The 17,862-nt window shown below is 40.7% G+C and overlaps 1 protein-coding gene across 24 annotated transcripts in view; it reads right to left on the reverse strand.

Moving 5' to 3' along the window:
* Positions 1–1,633: 1,633 nt before the first annotated feature.
* LOC127003399 (inositol hexakisphosphate and diphosphoinositol-pentakisphosphate kinase 2-like) overlaps positions 1,634–17,862 on the reverse strand; it is an 85,108-nt gene continuing 68,879 nt past the window's right edge. For 13 of the 24 annotated variants that reach the window (XM_050869988.1, XM_050869996.1, XM_050870004.1 and 10 more), the window contains 11 exons: positions 16,983–17,030; positions 14,934–15,173; positions 14,188–14,239; positions 13,717–13,780; positions 12,036–12,098; positions 11,061–11,185; positions 9,102–9,176; positions 8,408–8,425; positions 7,739–7,915; positions 6,837–7,040; positions 1,634–3,799 (listed from right to left, as the gene is read on the reverse strand). In XM_050869988.1, the coding sequence (XP_050725945.1) occupies positions 3,153–3,799; positions 6,837–7,040; positions 7,739–7,915; positions 8,408–8,425; positions 9,102–9,176; positions 11,061–11,185; positions 12,036–12,098; positions 13,717–13,780; positions 14,188–14,239; positions 14,934–15,173; positions 16,983–17,030 (1,713 nt within the window). In that variant the 3' untranslated portion in view covers positions 1,634–3,152. The remainder of the gene's footprint in view (positions 3,800–6,836; positions 7,041–7,738; positions 7,916–8,407; positions 8,426–9,101; positions 9,177–11,060; positions 11,186–12,035; positions 12,099–13,716; positions 13,781–14,187; positions 14,240–14,933; positions 15,174–16,982; positions 17,031–17,862) is intronic. The other 11 variants (XM_050869995.1, XM_050870006.1, XM_050870010.1 and 8 more) reach the window with 9 other exon arrangements.

A 17,862-nucleotide genomic window follows, 5' to 3' on the forward strand; every position in this document is an offset into this window, starting at 1 on the left:
AACACTACCTCGTCCTAGCCTTATCATGCCCATAACAGCACAAAACACTACTGTCTCTTATTATCATCTATCACATCTTATGCCCGAAACACTTATTTACCCGTAGCCAAGTGTTCGCTATTTCACTTGTAAATTGATAAAAAAGAAAAATAGTAAGTGGGTATATCTCTATCCTTCCAACACTACCTCGTCCTAGCCCTTAATTAACAACACAAAACACTACTGTCATTTGTTATCATCTATCACATCTTATGCCCGAAACACTTATTAACCCGTAGCCATGTGTGGATGTTAGTTATTTCACTTGTAAATTGTAAATAGTAAGTGGGTATATCTCTTATCCTTCCAACACTACCTCGTTCCAGCCTTATCAAGCACATAACAGCACAAAACACTACTGTCACTTATTATCATATATCACATCTTATGCCCGAAACACTTATTTAACCGTAGCCAAGTGTGGATGTTCGCTATTTCACTTGTAAATTAATAAAAAAGAAAAATAGTAAGTGGGCATATTTCTTGTTAAACTTCAAATCATTCCCTGCACAAGCCATCTTATCTAGGCCAATTATACCACAAATTACAACTGTCACATATTGTTATCTATCGTATCTTAAACCTGAAGCACTTATTTACCTTTTGCCATGTGTAGATAGTTGCCATTTCACTTATAAATCGGTAAAAAAACGATAATGCATTTGACAGGTAACAACTTCCACTAACTCCCGAGGTAAAATGGCGCGCACTAATTACAAAACGTACTATTATAAGAGCCGGACTGTGATTGGCTGGCTCTTCAAGGGGTTAGAAGGAATGAGCCAATCAGAGAGCTTGTTGTGTGACCTCTAACCACCAACCAAAACAAAGTCCGTATCTATGTAAATCTTTGTAAATCTTTTAAGAGCGCGAAATTTGAATCTGGGTAAGTACTTGGCATTAATGATTTTGGCGGATTTTTTTTCTTCTGCATGCGCTCTGTGGGAATATATTAGCCTCTGAAACTATTGGTGACATGCAGATGAATAGATGTTTGAAAATAATATCTTAGCATGCTCTTTTTTTGCTTTCTTGTGGTTGCCCTTGAGCTGCTTCCTTTGACATAAAAAAAGATCTCTATATACTGAGTCACTCCCCATCTTAGCCTTCATTCTATCAGGCTTCTTGCAGGATATTTTAATAGGCTATAGATGCATGGGGATGAGAATTCACTCTCCTCACATCCTCTCTATCTATCTATCTACCCATCTATCATACTCAATTTGTTTACGTTTATCAAACTTTCCCATTTATTTTCACTTCTCATGGCAAAGCAAATTCGGCAAGTAATCATAATCTAATCTTGTAAAAGTTAAGATATCAGTCTAGGTGTGTTAATCCCTTCACTCTGCTTCACTTCCTATCACTAAAGCAACATTCCTCCTCCTCCTCCTCCTTCTCATATAACTTAACTACTACATATTCAACCTCACTTTCTATCACTAAGACAACATTCATCCCCTTTCTCCTCCTTCTCCTCCTCAAATAACTTAGCCCATTACAATTATATTTTAGTATACTTCAAATTCATGGATGCAGCATTTCCACTACAATCAAGACAGTTTTCGAGAGGGTCAGTATAAAAAGACAAAAACATGATCAAATAACTTTACTGATAATGAAATCTGACTGAAAACCAACAGAGTACAGGAAACCATTTTTGAACTGAGTAAATCACCCTAAGGACTTAACTAAATACTGAAAACAGGTGAGCAAATAATGACTCTGAGCACAACACATGTGGGGGAGGGGAACAGAAGGCGCTGCTCCCTGTCTTTGTGACGAGAAAAGAAGACACACACAAGAAAAAGGGTTGCAGTGATCGTGTCATTTTCTCTTGGGACTCCACTATGGCACATTAGATTGTACATTTTACTTTTCGTTCAGCACTGTGACAAAAGAGTGAAGGATGCTGAGAACAGATTGTATAGTTTTCCCTTTGTTCAGAGCACTATACCAAAAGAATGAAGGATTTTGAGAAAAGATTGTATAGTTTTCCCTTTCTTCAGAGCACTATACCAAAAGAATGAAGGATGCTGAGAACAGATTGTATAGTTTTCCCTTTCTTCAGAGCACTATACCAAAAGAATGAAGGATGCTAAGAACAGATTGCACATTGCTTCCCCTTTTTCTGAGGTGCACAACAACCTGCTGAAACAATGCTGAGAATCGTGTATCAGGAGGCCAGACAGGCACGCACTGGAACACGTGCCTGCTGGGTATGTGACAGGAGGCACTGAGTCAGGCCGCCCCACTAGTAATACCTAAGGAGAGGATCAAGAGCCCCATACTCCTCAACAATATCTGTGAACAAAAGGGAGATGTTTAGCTTTTCCTCAGAGGGGTCGCACTTGAGCTTTGTAGTCGGGTGTTTGGGAAGGCATGTACACCAGCATGCAACAACAGCACACAGCAGCCATACTCCTGCCCACACCAAGGGACATCAAGGAAAAAACTAACAAAATTGTATAAATATGAAGACTTTCAGCGGGAGAGTTTTAGCTAACAACGACGTCTTGCCATAAATTTTCACAGTTGCTCCATTCACAGCCTTATATTGTCCAGTCTAGCATTTTCTTTATAGAAATATATATATATATTATATCCTCACTTACATTACTCATTCAACAAAAAATTCATTCACTTAAAAATATAGATATATATAAATTCTCTTCTCTGTGGTTCGCAATACTGAATGTCAGTTACTGCATCAGAAATTGTAGGGAACTTTAGCAACACAAGTGATTCTCATTAAAAAGATTCTGATTTATCTTCTTTCATGATTCAGTCTGATTGTTAATGGTATGGGACAACAAACACTCTTCCTGCAGACCAACACAGGATCCCTACCATGCCGCCCTGCCCCGCCGCTGCCCTCGCTGTGCTGCGGGCTGGCACACACCAGGGCCAGGCACACCACCACACACCACTCAGCACATGCACCCAAAGCTCTCTAGACAAATATTCTTACAAACAATCACAAACATAATGACTTCCATTTTAATTATATATTGACACTGGAATGAAGGCTTGATGCTCTCAGCACACCCAAACACACACACACACACACACACACACACACACACACACACACACACACACACCGCCACAGCTCACTCTGAGGAGGCGGCACCTCTGTTGTTCGTGACGGACAGGAGATTCTCAGGTTCTGTGGTTTCTTGGCATGATATTTCTTGGTCTTGAACGTCGCTGTGAGTGTCTGGCGTGGCCGTGTCTCCTCTCTCTATGATGGAGGCCACCTCAGTCTGGGAATGGGACCCTAAGCTCTCCGAACCCTCTGATGGCGAGGCGGGGTCACTCATCTCACCGGAGTTCTCTACCGCCCCCACCCCCCCATCAGCACTACTGAGCTCATCTACATTAGCATGCTGGGCAGAGAAGTCAGGAAGGCCCGTGTCAGGATGAGGCTTGGTGCTGGTGTTTAGTTGTAAGAGAAACCTAACAGCAGCAGCATTCACCTCAGCATAAAAAACACCTCTATCATTGGCAGCGTATGTGTCGGGGGCTCTGGCTGTGTAAGGGTTGTTGTAGTGAGCGTGTTCATGCTGAGCAGTGGTGATTGTGGTGGTGGTGGTGGTAGTGAGGGAGGGAGCTGTGCTGAAGAACTTGGGTGATGCTGGTTGTGGTGTGTTGGTGTCGTAGCAGCGGTGCTGGTGTGAGAAGAACTCCAGAGTGTTGATATTGGGGGAGGAGGGGCCGGAGGATGACACGAAGGATGGGGGTCCAGACCAGCCAACACCTGGAGAACACAACTTCCTTCACTACCTCTAGCAGGACACACACAGCACAGCCGCCAAGGAAAGTGGAGCTTGGCTTGGTTAATATTGAGTACTCAAGATCCTAAGTTAGCTTTAGACTTACAGCTATACAGATAGTTTTAAGTGACTATTCTAGGACTAAAGATCTTAAAAAAATAATATTTAATGAGTAAATGTATGTATCTAGATTATTATAAATTTACTAATGATCACATTTAATGTTAGTTTTTAGTTTTAGTGAACCACTTTCATTTGGCCATTGCACTCACACAATAAAATTAACATAGTTAAAGCAGTCATTCACTTATCTGACTCATCAGTTGTTCAAAATATGAGACAAATAATCTATTAAAGTTGGGCAGTCATTTGTTTTGAAATGTGTGCAATTATTAAAACTAAAATGGGCTAATGAGCAAAATTTGGAAACTTCTGTTAAAACTTAAATCTCACAAAAAATTTAAATGTACTGATATATTTTAAAATGTTAGTGTCCCATTACAAAGTTGAATGTAATAAAAATGTGAACGACTGTCTGTAATTCTGCTTCAGGTTTAAGTGATGCTGACAGATTCATGCACTTGTGCCAGACTAACAACTCACTCAAATGCCAAAATAAGCAAATAAATATGATGCCAAAGAAGCCACATTAAAAAGACTGGAAAATAAAAAAGCAAATAAAAATCTGCAAGTCACCTAAAAATCTGATAAAGCTTGACACCAGAAGATATCAGTGTTAGGAACAAAACTTATTATTCATCTCACTTTATGTTATCAACGCAGTACTGGTACTCTGAAGCATTTACTTGTGCAGAAAGGTTTATCTAATTTGTCAACATCAAGCCAAAGCTTAAACACTTAACAGGAATATCACCCATACGCATTGCCTATGGTAGTCAGGAGGCGGCCTGGTCAGTACATGAGGTTGGTGGCCGTGTGGTCAGTGAAATATCCTTCACAGTATTAAAGGTGAGAAAGCAAGAACTTGATTCACTAGCCCAAGGGTTATGGCAGTCACACCAGCCAGGTCTTCCCATGAACATGAGTCAAGGCATTAATAACCCAGGGTGCCATGGCCCTCAACGCACCACAGTTTGGGGAAGGGGCTCAACATTAGTGAAAGGAAGCTCAAATTAGACCAAATGTTTATGGGAAGCAAATGATACCATCTCAAGTAGGATGAGGCACCATAAAGAGAATAACCACAATAATAAAATTGGTAAAGTAACTGTTTACTTACACAGAGGGACCACAGTGTCAAATGTTTTTTCAGAAAATATTATAACATGGAAAGCAATGGTGAAATTTATTCTTAAGTTGACACTCCAATCTACTAAATTTGTAGAAAAGATGAAAACAGTGCAAAGCATGTAGGAAATATTTCTGAAATCAGAAATGACACAAAATAGGCATATCTCCTCTTATGTTCATGAATGATGCAAATATTTACATCACTTTTAACAACCCATATCAATGAATAGTTTTCTTTCAAAAACATAAAAAGGGTGATTATGTCACAGTACTTTGAAAAATCTGAGCCCTGCAAACTGACCCAACATGTCATGAATTGAGCAGAGTGTAACTTCTCCATGTAAAAACGCTGAAGACTCTTTCCTTCATAAGCCCCCGGCAGTCCTTGAGGGCGGTGGGGTCCCCTTCACACCCACAGCAGTAATTTTGAGTTGCTGGCCTGTCCTTTCACTGACTGAGGCAACTGTTTACCTTATTTTACCAAAGGGAAAGGACTTGACAACCTTACAACCTTACACCACACCATCACCCTCACCAAGTGGCAGTATACGATCACTGAGCAAATTTCTTTCTTAACTATCACCCAGTCTCTATGAGCTTCTTTTAAATCTTAGGAGTAAGTCACAAAATGTCGACTTGAAAAATACACACACACACAACTTAGCAGACACTATTTTGATATGTTGCACAGCCTTCACACGCCAGTACAGTAGGACGGCAATCTAACAGTATCAAAGACTCTTCCTGCTGACACAATTTTGTGCTTAATCAAGGAGTTACTTTATTAAAGGAGTGTATCGGATTGGTACTGAACAAAAAAATTAAAACTAAATATTAATTTATTGGCATACAAAAACATGAAAATAATTGAGTAAGAGCCATTCTTGGGTGAAAAAATGTGGGAATGACATGCTGCATGGTCGGCCTAACTGGCCTGCTTTGTGATAAAGCCGTTCACTCCTCAGTTGCTTGATAGCATGATTTGCCTCATGGAGAGGATCATACACTTCAAAACTGATTCATACTAAACAGAAAATATTCAAGTAAAAACTATAAGGTGTCCCAAATTCAGGGCCTTGTGGTAGATAACTAATCTTAAAGAAATTAGTGTTAAACCATCGTTCTACTGTACTCTTCCTTCTGAGAAAACCAGAACATTAACTGCATTGCTTTTAGAACTAAACTCGGACAACACTTGCCCTGACATCAAGAGATCAGTGTATCACGGGAAAGTGTTTCTTTGTCCTAACATCCCTCGGGCACAACACAGCCTCTCTTCTAGAAAAATAAATGATGAGATGAGTAGTCTGGGGCCACGCAGCCTTCAAACGATGACTACCCAAGATGGACGACAATGAATAAAAGTATCGAGACAACTACTGAGTGAACAGCTACTGGTACCTCTTGCAGACCTCCTTAAAAGTCACCATCAATATAAAAACAAAAAAAAGATATCTAATAGTACTAAAATGTGATATGTTCGTCTGAATACAGAACTCTGAAAGACACTACTGCACGCATGGCACGCTAAACTCTGCAGTCTACTAAACAAACACGGTCTCAACGCTTGTATATTGCTAAAAAGGACATCTATCAAAACCCTACAGATGTTAGTCACTCCGCTACGACGTGCCACTCCTGCCTCCACACCCACACACACGTGGAGTGGCTAGGGATGGACGTCCATGCTGGAGTTAGTTAGGCAGTGCCATTGTAAGTTGTCACACTTCTCCTAAAGTGTCTCCAAGGAAGATTCTCGAGACCACTTACTGGAAGAAGGAGACTGGAGGCCGAGAGGGAGGGAGGTGCGTGGATGCCTTGGGGTGGAGGGCATCTTGGGGGGCGAGGAGAGTGGCGTGCGGAACTGTGCCAAGGCCATGCGCTCCAGGAAGGCATCCAGCTGACGGAGGGCCAGGGCGTTGTGGAGGGTCTCAAGAGGCCGGATGGATGGCACCCCCCCAAGGCCCTCAAGGTCTGGAGTGGCAAGGAGGAAAGGTTCTATAGTCACGCCAAGTTGGTCAGAAGCTCCGCCCCCTCCCTCAATTTCCCTCCATAGTAACACTGACTCCTAATTCCAAGCTCCCTTCATCCAACCAATCAGCTCCCATAGCTATGGAAGAAGGGCAAGGAGGGACGCTGGTCCATACTGGACCAGCGTCTGTATGGCGACTAGAGTTCTCTTTCTAGTTCTTATAAGAGTTTGGCCCACAGTAATTATGTATATTATTTGCAATTTTTCTGAATCTCTCTTCATTTTATACCTATACCATTACGCTCTACTCAAGAGGAGAGTATAAAGACACCTCCCCTTCTGACCTCTCTTCTAGCCTCTCAATCTTTTTTTGTTTTGGTGGAGCAGCATCAAGCAGGATTTTTTGTTGTTGTTGTTTTTGTTTTGACTCTTGAGCTGCCTCCCTTGGTGTAAAAAGACACTACATGACTCTTTTCACAGTTATATTTGTCTTTCTCTGCATCACCGTCTGTAAAACTCACACCAGAGATGATTCCCGACGCCTGGCACCCCTCATCCTTAGACTCCTGCTACTTACTTGTCTTTTTTTTTTTTTTTTACAGCACAGAAAACAACTCAAAGGCAACAAAAAGAAACTGTAGAAAAAAAAGCCCACTAATTGTTGCTCCCTTCTTACCTTCAAGTCGTACACAAAACTTACTTGCAGAGAATGGAAGAGCTGAAAAGTTGTCTCTCAGGTCCGGGGCCGATGTAGAGCCAGAGATGACGGCCGTGGAGAAGACGGGCACGGCGGCGGTGGCCTTCTGCTGCAGCCCCGCCAGGAAGGACAGGTAGGAGAGGTGGCCGGGAATGCTGTGACGGTGGCGCTTCATGCTCTCTGCAAAACAGGTCTGGTCTCAGCAGCCTCCCGCCCATCCCTCGTGCATCACTGTTTATGTATTGTCTGCAAATTGTCTATGCACATCTAGCTTTCACTCTTTATGTATTGTGACCTTCTGAGTACCACAGTCACCATTAATCAACTTTTAAACTTAATACATACTCTGATTTCTCAATTTACTAAATTTTGCATACAAATGATGAGAAAGTCAGTTTTATCAACATGTGTTTGATGATCAAGTAAATAAAGTTTATAGTTACCTTTGTGAGTATGCATTATGAAAGCAAAGCCAAGAAGGGTTGTCAAAACTATTAACTAACAAAAACTATTGATAGAAAAATCCAGCAATATGTAAAAGCAGATGTACAAAGTGAATAAAATAGGAAAAAAATATGCAGGATGTAACTAAGGAAATTCTGTCAAGTAAAACCTAAAAGCCTCATTACAAGCCGTAACAGTCTGGTGCCTTGAGAAGAAGACTTATCTTACCACTTCCGGTACTCCAGTCTGGCATGCATTGGTAAATGTGATGAATCAGAAAATATAAAGAAAAATACAGAAATTAATTTACTGCAAGGCATTAAGTCTCGTGAAATATGATCAAAACAAAATATAAAGATATGCTCAAATGCAAAAGACATTCATTGTATGCACGAGAAAATTTGCTGGTGAGAGGGAGCTGGAAACACGTAATGATCTTGTTCAAAACATATAACATTCATGTGCAGTTGCAAAATAAATAAGAAAACAAAAATATTACCATAATCTGAAGCCCATTAGCAATCCATTTTTCTACTCATAAACACAATAAACGTATCTGCTTATAAGAAGCAAACACAACATACACTTTAACCCTTAGACAGCGGCAGTATTTGAAGAGTCGCTCCCCCAAAACGAATCGTCTATATATACTCATTGCCGACCTTAGGACCATAGCGTAAATATAGTTAAGCCACATAACAGATGTTTTAACATCATCTATATATAGATTCTACCACAATCTGGAAGTGTTGTTAGATTTCTGCCGTACAAAACTGACTGACTGAATTTTGAACTGTCTATATATAGTTCCACCGCCATCTAAGGGTTAAAAGAGCAACCAGTTACATATTCTGAAGCAAGTCACCGCCTGAACGTGTCTTAGGGGCCTCAGAACATGGTAATCCAAAGAGAGGTGAATTACTTTGAGGGCAATGGCTTAGAGGTGAGGACGATGGCTCACCTTCTTCACTGAGGGAGTCAAGGCTGGAGCTGCCGGCTGGTGGGGAGGAGGGGGAGGCACAGGTCATTTTAGTACACCACAGGGTCACAAGGCTACAGCAGAATGTTAATCACCATCCCCTCCATCAAGGCATCACAACGCTGCCTTCATAAACAAACCGCCAGTCACTTATTTCTTTTTCAGGGAAATTGAAAAATAAAACTAATTTTCTTTTGAGGGAAATTGAAAAAGATGCCTCTTTTTCTTTTTTTGGAGGAAATTGAAAAACAAACTTTCATTTTCTTTTGGGGGGGAAATTGAAAAAAACGTATCATTTTCTTTGGAGGGAAATTTTAAAAACTTATATCATATTATTTGGGGGGAAATAAAAAAAAACTGCCTCATTTTCTTTTAGGGTGGATTGAAATTTTCTTTTTTATGGGAAATTGAAAAAAAAAAAAATTTTCTTCTGGGGGAATTTGAAAAAAAATATTTTCTTTTTTTGGGGGAAATTAAAAAACCTGCCTCATTAAGTCTACTTGTGATATAGGCAGAAAAATTAAGGAGAATTTTAGAACACTCTCACCCCAGAATGACAGAGACAAAAGGTCTACCACTTTATGAAAAGTTGATTCGGCCAAATATATCTAGAAGCCGCCAAAAATGCCTGAAGCAGTTTGTTTATGAGGGTGACGTCAGGACTTATACACTAGGGAGATGGAGGAGACCTATTTGCACCAAGCCACATCACCAGGACTTGAGTGTATAATCTTCCGTGGCAGCGTGGGAAGCGTCTCACAGCTTAGGCAACACGTGGATGTGGTTTGGTGCACTGTATTAACTTTACTGTTGATAAAGCAAAGACTACCACTAGGAAACTGTCTTCTGCTTTCTATAATATTTAAGAAAATGCAAGAGAAAATTTAAAGTTCTAAGTTAGTGGATTTTAGGTGTGTGTGTGTGTGTGTGTGTGTGTGTGTGTGTGTGTGTGTGTGTGTGTGTGTGTGTGTGTGTGTTTGTGTGTGTGTGTGTGTGTGTGTGTGTGTGTGTGTGTGTGTGTGTGTGTGTGTGTGTGTGTGTGTGTGTGTGTGTGTGTGTGTGTGTGTGTGTGTATTTACCTAGTTGTAGTTTTACAGGGCCTGGGCTTACGCTCCTGTGGTCCCGTCTCCGTATCTGTATTTGTCCAACTTTTCCTTAAAGCATTGTGTGTGTGTGTGTGTGTGTGTGTGTGTGTGTGTGTGTGTGTGAATGCATACATATCTGTTCATAGATGGACATACTGTGCATATCAACATAAACAAAAATTTTCATAAACAAACTCACTATATATACTTTAAGACACTATATAAATGCTCAGTCCTGCCTTATCACCTGAAATACATTATCATAAAAGGCTTGAAGAAGAAATACTTAAAAATGTCACTTAAAAATAACGTACACAAAACATCTCCTACAAATGATGCACAAAGTGTTTACAGTTACCAGTTGTCTTCCTTGTTTGCAACTCTTTTTTTGTCTTCCTTTGCCGCCGAGACGCTGCAAATGTAGTCATAAATGAAGCTAAAATCATCACTAGTAATGAGGTGCAATTTGCCCCAAGCATGTTATATATATCATAGGAAATATTAATTGAATTCTGGCACAGCAGGGAAATTTATGGCAGATATTTCTCATTTTGCAACTAAAATGAGGTGACTGAGAGATGTAAGATATATTTTCCCAGAGTTTACCTTTATGTGTCGCAACTTTAAGGAAACTCACTATTAGTTGAATCCTCTTCTATAAGCTTGCCATAAGAAGCTCTACAACAGCATTTTGTTAACACCATCATATTAGTTTGCATGAAGAGACTTTTTTTCCAGCATTAGAGTAAGTCATACTAAACACAAGCCTGTCACCCCCCACAGCAAGCAGGCCAAGCAACATCCTGCCAAGCGTCACCTTTCTCAGGCCGTGGCGTGCTGTCTTGGTTCAGGACGTTGTCGGCCTCGAGGGAGCGAGGCCGCGGCACACTCTCTCCACCCGACAGTGACCGCTGGTACGACGACGCTCCATCCGACAGTGACCTGACACATGAGCTTGTTTAGGATTATTCTACTCTTGACCACGTCTCAGGGTGATGCCCAAAACTACAATTACAGAGAATGGCACACTTATAGCATGTACCTTAGGGTTATGTGGGTGTGGGAGGGAATGCAGGAAATAGTACATCTCAACTGTCCCATGTGTACATAAAGGATACAATGGAGAGTGAGGGAAGGAAAACAACAGTTAGAGCTGCTGTGAGGGCTGGGCTGAGGTGAGTGAGGCAGCAGGGCAGGGGAAGCTGTGCCACAACAGATGTGTCTCATCATACAACACATTTGTAAGCCAAAAACTTCTTTCCATGAGCTACATCAAGCTATTTCCAAAGGGAAGAGGCAAAATTATATCAATGGGGCTGGTCAGCAAGATGTTTGGCCTTTTCAGTCTAAACACATTTCACTCACTCCACTTACATTCTATGAAAAGTCTTAAAATAAAACAAAAGGAAAAGATTCTTTCTTATCATTTTTCATTTTTCAACCTAGAGATGAGAGTTGTGCAGAGATTAACTGGCTGAATTAAATGGTCACTTGAGGCATTTGAGCAACAGAGAAACAACAACACAACATGAGGAACACAGTGACAATTCCATAAAGACACTTCATGCAGGTGGCGGGTGGGTGAAGGCGCATTAGCAACAAGTGAACAAGTGGCAGGCAAAGTATGTCCAAGCCATTACTCTTGGTAGTGGAGCAGTCATTTGTCAAAGGCCTTGATAAAATCCACAATTTAAAGAAATACAGGGCAATGGAAAACACCCTGAACTGTTCCCCTGAGAGCAGTGGCTGGACAGTGCGTCACCCTAGCTGTGGTATAGCAGGAGGAAGGTACCGTGTGATGGGGTAAGGACGCAGCATGTCCCCAAGAGGCACCAGTCCACAGTCCGAGTGTGACCTGCAGGTAACAGAGCCTGAAGCTCAAGTCTTCCACAGCCATCACTACCTCCTCCAGACATAGCACCACCAGACACATCAAGTTTGCACTGACACACATGTATCACAGATTCATAGATGCACATTATGTTTCTAAGAGAAAATAAGCTAAATATATCCAGGGGTGTGTTGGCAGATAAAGAAAATTCTAACTACGACTCTGACTCCAATTCCACCCCTCTCCCTCTTACGCAAAAAAAAGTATGTGAAAGAGAGCGTAAAAAAGGACGTGGAAAAGTGCGTACTTTTTATGTACTTTTATTACCCATTTTTGCGTGCAGGACTTGTTACATGTCATTGAGTACGTCTTCTATGACATCATCTAGTAATTTATCTCAATGATCTACAGATTAGTAATCCAAGCAAAACATCAGGAAATATGACATTTCCACAAAAAAATCCATGTTAATGAATATTCTGAAATGTCCCAGAATAGCTCCCACAGAAACTTATTTCTCCCACAAATTTCTGGAAATTTCCCACAAAGTGGCAACACTGGCCTAGCAGAGCAGTCAAGCACTTTATTCAAGAATACATTACGTAAAGGAGTCGGTGTCTGAGATGCCTCTACCGGCTCCAACATCAACTCCAGCCAAAAGTAGGCGACTCTACCGACTACGACCAACTCTGACTTCACACCCCTGGATGCATCATGGGTATTCAGGGACCCGTATCATATGACCAATGAACTGTAGATTACATGAAACTATAACACTTTTACTAATTTCTACAAGAAAAAACATGAAGTGATGCAAGTGTAATGAGTATATAACTAGTAAATTGTAATAAACATGAAGTTTGGTCCAAAAAACTATTACACTGAACAGATGAGAAACATGCCTGCAAAACAATGACTTCTGAAGTGAGAATGTGTAGGTGCAAGATTAGCCAATTAGTAGCAGAGTTTAGGAGGAAGACTTTTCAATGAGGAAAAATTTTGAGATATGAAAACTAAGAAAATGACAAAGTTACTAAATCAATCAGCACCCATTCAAATGATATTACACGACTTAATAGAGAAATTCCTTTAACCGTCACGGGAGATATTGCCGCCTCTTGAAGCACAAGAGAAATTTATGCATTCAGGATAGTAACTTTTCCCAACAACCCACACGATTTGAACCTTAAGACATGAGGAAGCCACTCCACGATTTGAACCTTAAGACACAAGGAAGCCACTCTAGCACCGAGCCAAAAGGTTTCCCATGGCTTAATGTCTTCGGACTCATCTGTGTCTCGGGCCAATGCACAATGAATTTGTCACTGGTACACGGACAAATATGGCTTTGGATTTGAGTTTTGCATTTCTGTAAGTGGAATGTGCTTTACCCAATACTGAACCCAACACCAGGATACTGCATCATTGTCTTCCTGAGCACAGCGGACTCCAACAAGTGTCTCAATGTAGAATTAATGTATTGTATCAGGCTCTATTTACCATGATGTTGTGATGAAATGCAATACAAAAGAGTTTCTAGTCACTGTGAGGTTAAGATACTGATGGTGAATGAGTAACTGAGGAACCCTAGAGTAACCTACACCACTATGACACTGGTAGCACAGGCACACCACTCACTCACCTGGCGCTGATGGGGATGGGCTCGGACTTGGCGATCACAAGTTCACCATCAACAGCATCCACTCCTGTGTTAGGATTGCAGTTAGTTTCAAAGATGATTATGATACTTAATTATGCTTCATGGTTTCAGAGATATGACATGTACACCTAAAACTAGGTAATGAAGGCAAACACAGCTGTATGTATTAAAGGTATAAAATTAAATGTGAAATAGAAGTCTTGTAAAAGTTAAAAAAAGTATTCAAAACAAAGAGCAACATTTGAATGAAGCACAACACAACCACATAGAGTAATGAAAAGAGATTAAAATAAAGACTCAAATGTGTTTACTATGAGACAGAGTGGAGAAATTTGGCTGAGTATATCAAGCACAGAAGACTAATACAGCGGGTGGTTTACAATGAAAATGAAAAGTGACAAAATAAGAAGACAGTGCAGGGTGTGGGGTGGACAGTGAGGGAATGGGGCTGACCTCCGGGCTGCAGGACACCACTCGGCAGCTCAGCGTAGCTCTCAACCTCATCCTGAAAACACAACAACTTCAGCCGTGCAGCCGAACCATTCCTGTACGAATAGTGTTGCCGCCATGGGCTACAGGACCATGGGGGAATATGGTGAATAACTTTAACAGTATTTAACTGTGTAATCTTTATTTTATAATTATTATACTCATTGATGAATGTCTATGTGCAAAGTTTCATGCATTGCAGCTGGTCAAGTTGCTGCAAATTTAAGGTTCACTAAAAGTTTATCAGTTTATCTAATTTAAAAACATTGACATCTACTTCAAATGGGATCATCACTATCCTCAATGTGTTTCTAATCTTCATTCCACCTGCTCTAAAGGAGGCAAGACTGCATCTATAACAAAGCTATCAATTCATTACCTGTAAATCCACTGAATGGAGCATTAGATTATTGGGAGAACAAAACAATATTCTATAAGACAAAGACTAATTCCTGGAGGAATGCAAATCAAAATACTTTCCAATTCATGACTGATGTATCCATTTAAAGTATAAAAAGTCTTAGAGATAGTTATTCATGCAAAGGATCCAGCTGCAGCTCAGAGAACCTGAACAGCAGAGAAACTTGAGGGGACATAAGAGAGGGAAGCCATGCAGACAGCACACAGCTTACCTCGGGCCAACCTAGACTCACGGTGCTGCTCTAGGGATACTAGCACAGCAAGGCCCACCTGCACTGCCAATGCCTCACCTTTGTTGGGGGGGACAACAAGACCTTGCTTTCACCCTCCTTGCTTCTTGTCTCTGTGGGGCCTGATGAGGACGAGGTCCTGCGAGATTGACTGTCCACTCGCTCCCCCAGACTGGCTCCTAACCCGCCCTCCTTCTCCCCCTCACACATCTCCTCCAGGATGTACTGAAGGTCCTCCTCATCTATCCGAGAAGTGGCCCGAGCCCTTCTCATCTCTGCCTCGGCCTTTGGTGATAAGGGCTGAGGAGGTACAATGTGACAATAGTTAATGCCAGTGCCTTGTGCTGCCCGGGGTCTGTCGTCTCATCTCTTTCAGACGAGCCCAATGCCACCTAAGTCACCTTCGCAGACCCTGACTTAAGAAATGTTATTTTTTCCTGACAAAATGACTGTGGTGTCTAAGTTGACTTCACAGACAGAAACATGATTTTTTTCCTTCACATCTGTATATGATGCTGAAGTTACCTAGCAGTCCTAAACTTATCCATCTGATTGTTCTCTTCTGGCAATCTGAATGTACATCCTAAATAACCTTCACAGTTCCTAACTTTAAAAAAATATATATACTCTTATTCCAAATCCAGATGATCTGAACCTATGTAAGTATGGTAACTATAAATATTTTGTGAGGACAAAAACACATGGCATAGAACAGAGCTGTGGTGTGTCTGGGAACAACTGAAAGATTTATCTAAATGTCATTAGCTTCAACTCAAAGTTCAAACTACATCACCTCACAATACAGTTAACATGTTAACACTCAATGTTAAATTTGTGTTTAATGACTGAATTGTTTATGAATATTTACATGATGGAAAAAGGAAGAGGTTAGAATATAAGAAAGTTATGGTTGTCACTCCCCAAAAGCAAAGTAAAATAAGGGTTTAAATGTTTAGAGGAAAGTGTGAGCACGGAGACTTGAGGGGAAGCTCAAGAGCAAAAACATCAATGCAACACATAAGTACCGACTCAAAAGGAAATGTATAATTTACTTTATATAATATTTACAATATGTACATGTTTAACTGTGTGTTATCATATAAGTATCTACCCATTCATCTGATTTCTCTTAATGCAGCATTGTTTGTAAGCTTCCATATGTATATCAATTTGTTCTGCATAGATTACAGCTCCCACGTGAACACAAAGTAAGATCAAGTCAACAGTTATTGTTTGTATGCTGGCAAGTGTTCCTTTTCATTACCCAATGCAAGTGTGTCCAGGCACAATTTAGTTTATAAGTCACACAGACAGTTGCTGTGTTTACAAAGTTGGACCTTCCTGTAGCACACTGTTGGCTCAGCAGGGCTTTGTTTTTTTATTTTGTTTTTATCTACGTACATGTTTAACAACTTGGCTTCCACGTCAGTCTGGAACCAATAAAATGCAAGTCCAAGCTTGATATCAAGGTCATGGACTGTGGTGAGCTACTCCCTCAAAACTATTTTTTTTTTTTTTATCAAAATGGTACTCAAAGGGAATCACAGCTCTCAAACTTAAAATTTGTCTGGAAAAGAAAGAACAGGAAGATGCAATAGTCTAATGAATCTCAGCAAGTGTTAGCATACTTACTCTGACGGGACAATCAAGATAAATTGCTCTTAGTCATGTCTGTTCCCAAACATACCTGAGAGATAAAAGTAAGATGCAGAAGTGAGCACTACAGAGTACACATTTCTTTTGAAGGACAGTAAACACATGCAGCAGGAGGAAGGAAGCAAAGTTATTTTGATTATATTCATAGTAATAAGTAACGGACACTATGTGAATGGGATCGAAAAAATGAGCTTCATTTCTGGGTGGCTTATTCTGTGCTGCAGTTTTCTTCATGTTTGATTTACTGCACATGTACTTTAAATATTCTCAATTTTTTTGATCCCTAATTCTTGCAGTGAACAATGTCTGTCTGTACAGCCGTTCTCCCCACACTGACCCAGAAGTGCATCACTCTGGATGCCATGAATTCCGAGGACAAAACTTAATACGAAGCTTAAAAAGAACTAGTCTAACAGTTGACAGTGCACTGTCATCCCATCACTAAACTCTTACCACAGTGACGGCCGCCCCAGGCCGGGGAAGGCACACGTGATACTTCTCCTGAGGCATGAAAACAGAATACACGCTGATTATCTCTCGGCACAGTGACCATGAAGCAGAACAAACACTAATCATACTAAATGTTACCTTTGGCACAACAATCTAAAAGCAGGGCCAGTGGTACCGAGCTAGAGACTGCTCAAATATCTGTCAAACCCTCATAACTTTTTCCATATGATAAAAAGCATAATCAAAAATCAATACATGGAAATCTTGCAATATTCTCCATGCCATAAGGAAAAGCAGAATGAGGACCTATCATGTGGAAAGTCACTTGGGTTTTGTCAAAGCTTCAGTGTAACATCCACTACAGACCTGCTTACTGTACTAGTCTTGTCTCTTTGGGTTCCTTGTCAATGGTGGAGTGGACAGGCAACATGGCTAATGAAAACTAATCTCTTATATGTCTACTTGCAGTCTTGTGAGGCAGCCAAAGGTGATGCAATATTTGGGTTATCTACTGGCTTATACCTTACACTGTTATCTACAAAGTTCACATTCTATTCCTTGAAGGCATAAAGTGCTACAAAGAGAGGAAGAAGAAAACAGCCGTTACATCATAAGATATATAATAAGCCAACAAAGTAAACAGTCGTCAACATTTTTATGAGCATGTCTTTTGTACTTGAGGATAGCACCATTGGTAAGGTTAAGATCTCTAATTTTTGGCAGGATATCACACAACACACAAGTCTTTCAGCAACACCACACCATCATCACAACCACTGCTCAACTTCACGTCACACCTCTCGCCCTCACACTGCTCTGCCAATCCATTCCACGCTATGCCACTCCTTTCCAATCACTCCACTCTATTCTATTCCATAACTTT

The sequence above is a fragment of the Eriocheir sinensis genome, chromosome 25 (assembly GCF_024679095.1).
Source record: "Eriocheir sinensis breed Jianghai 21 chromosome 25, ASM2467909v1, whole genome shotgun sequence".
Lineage (NCBI taxonomy): Eukaryota > Metazoa > Arthropoda > Malacostraca > Decapoda > Varunidae > Eriocheir > Eriocheir sinensis.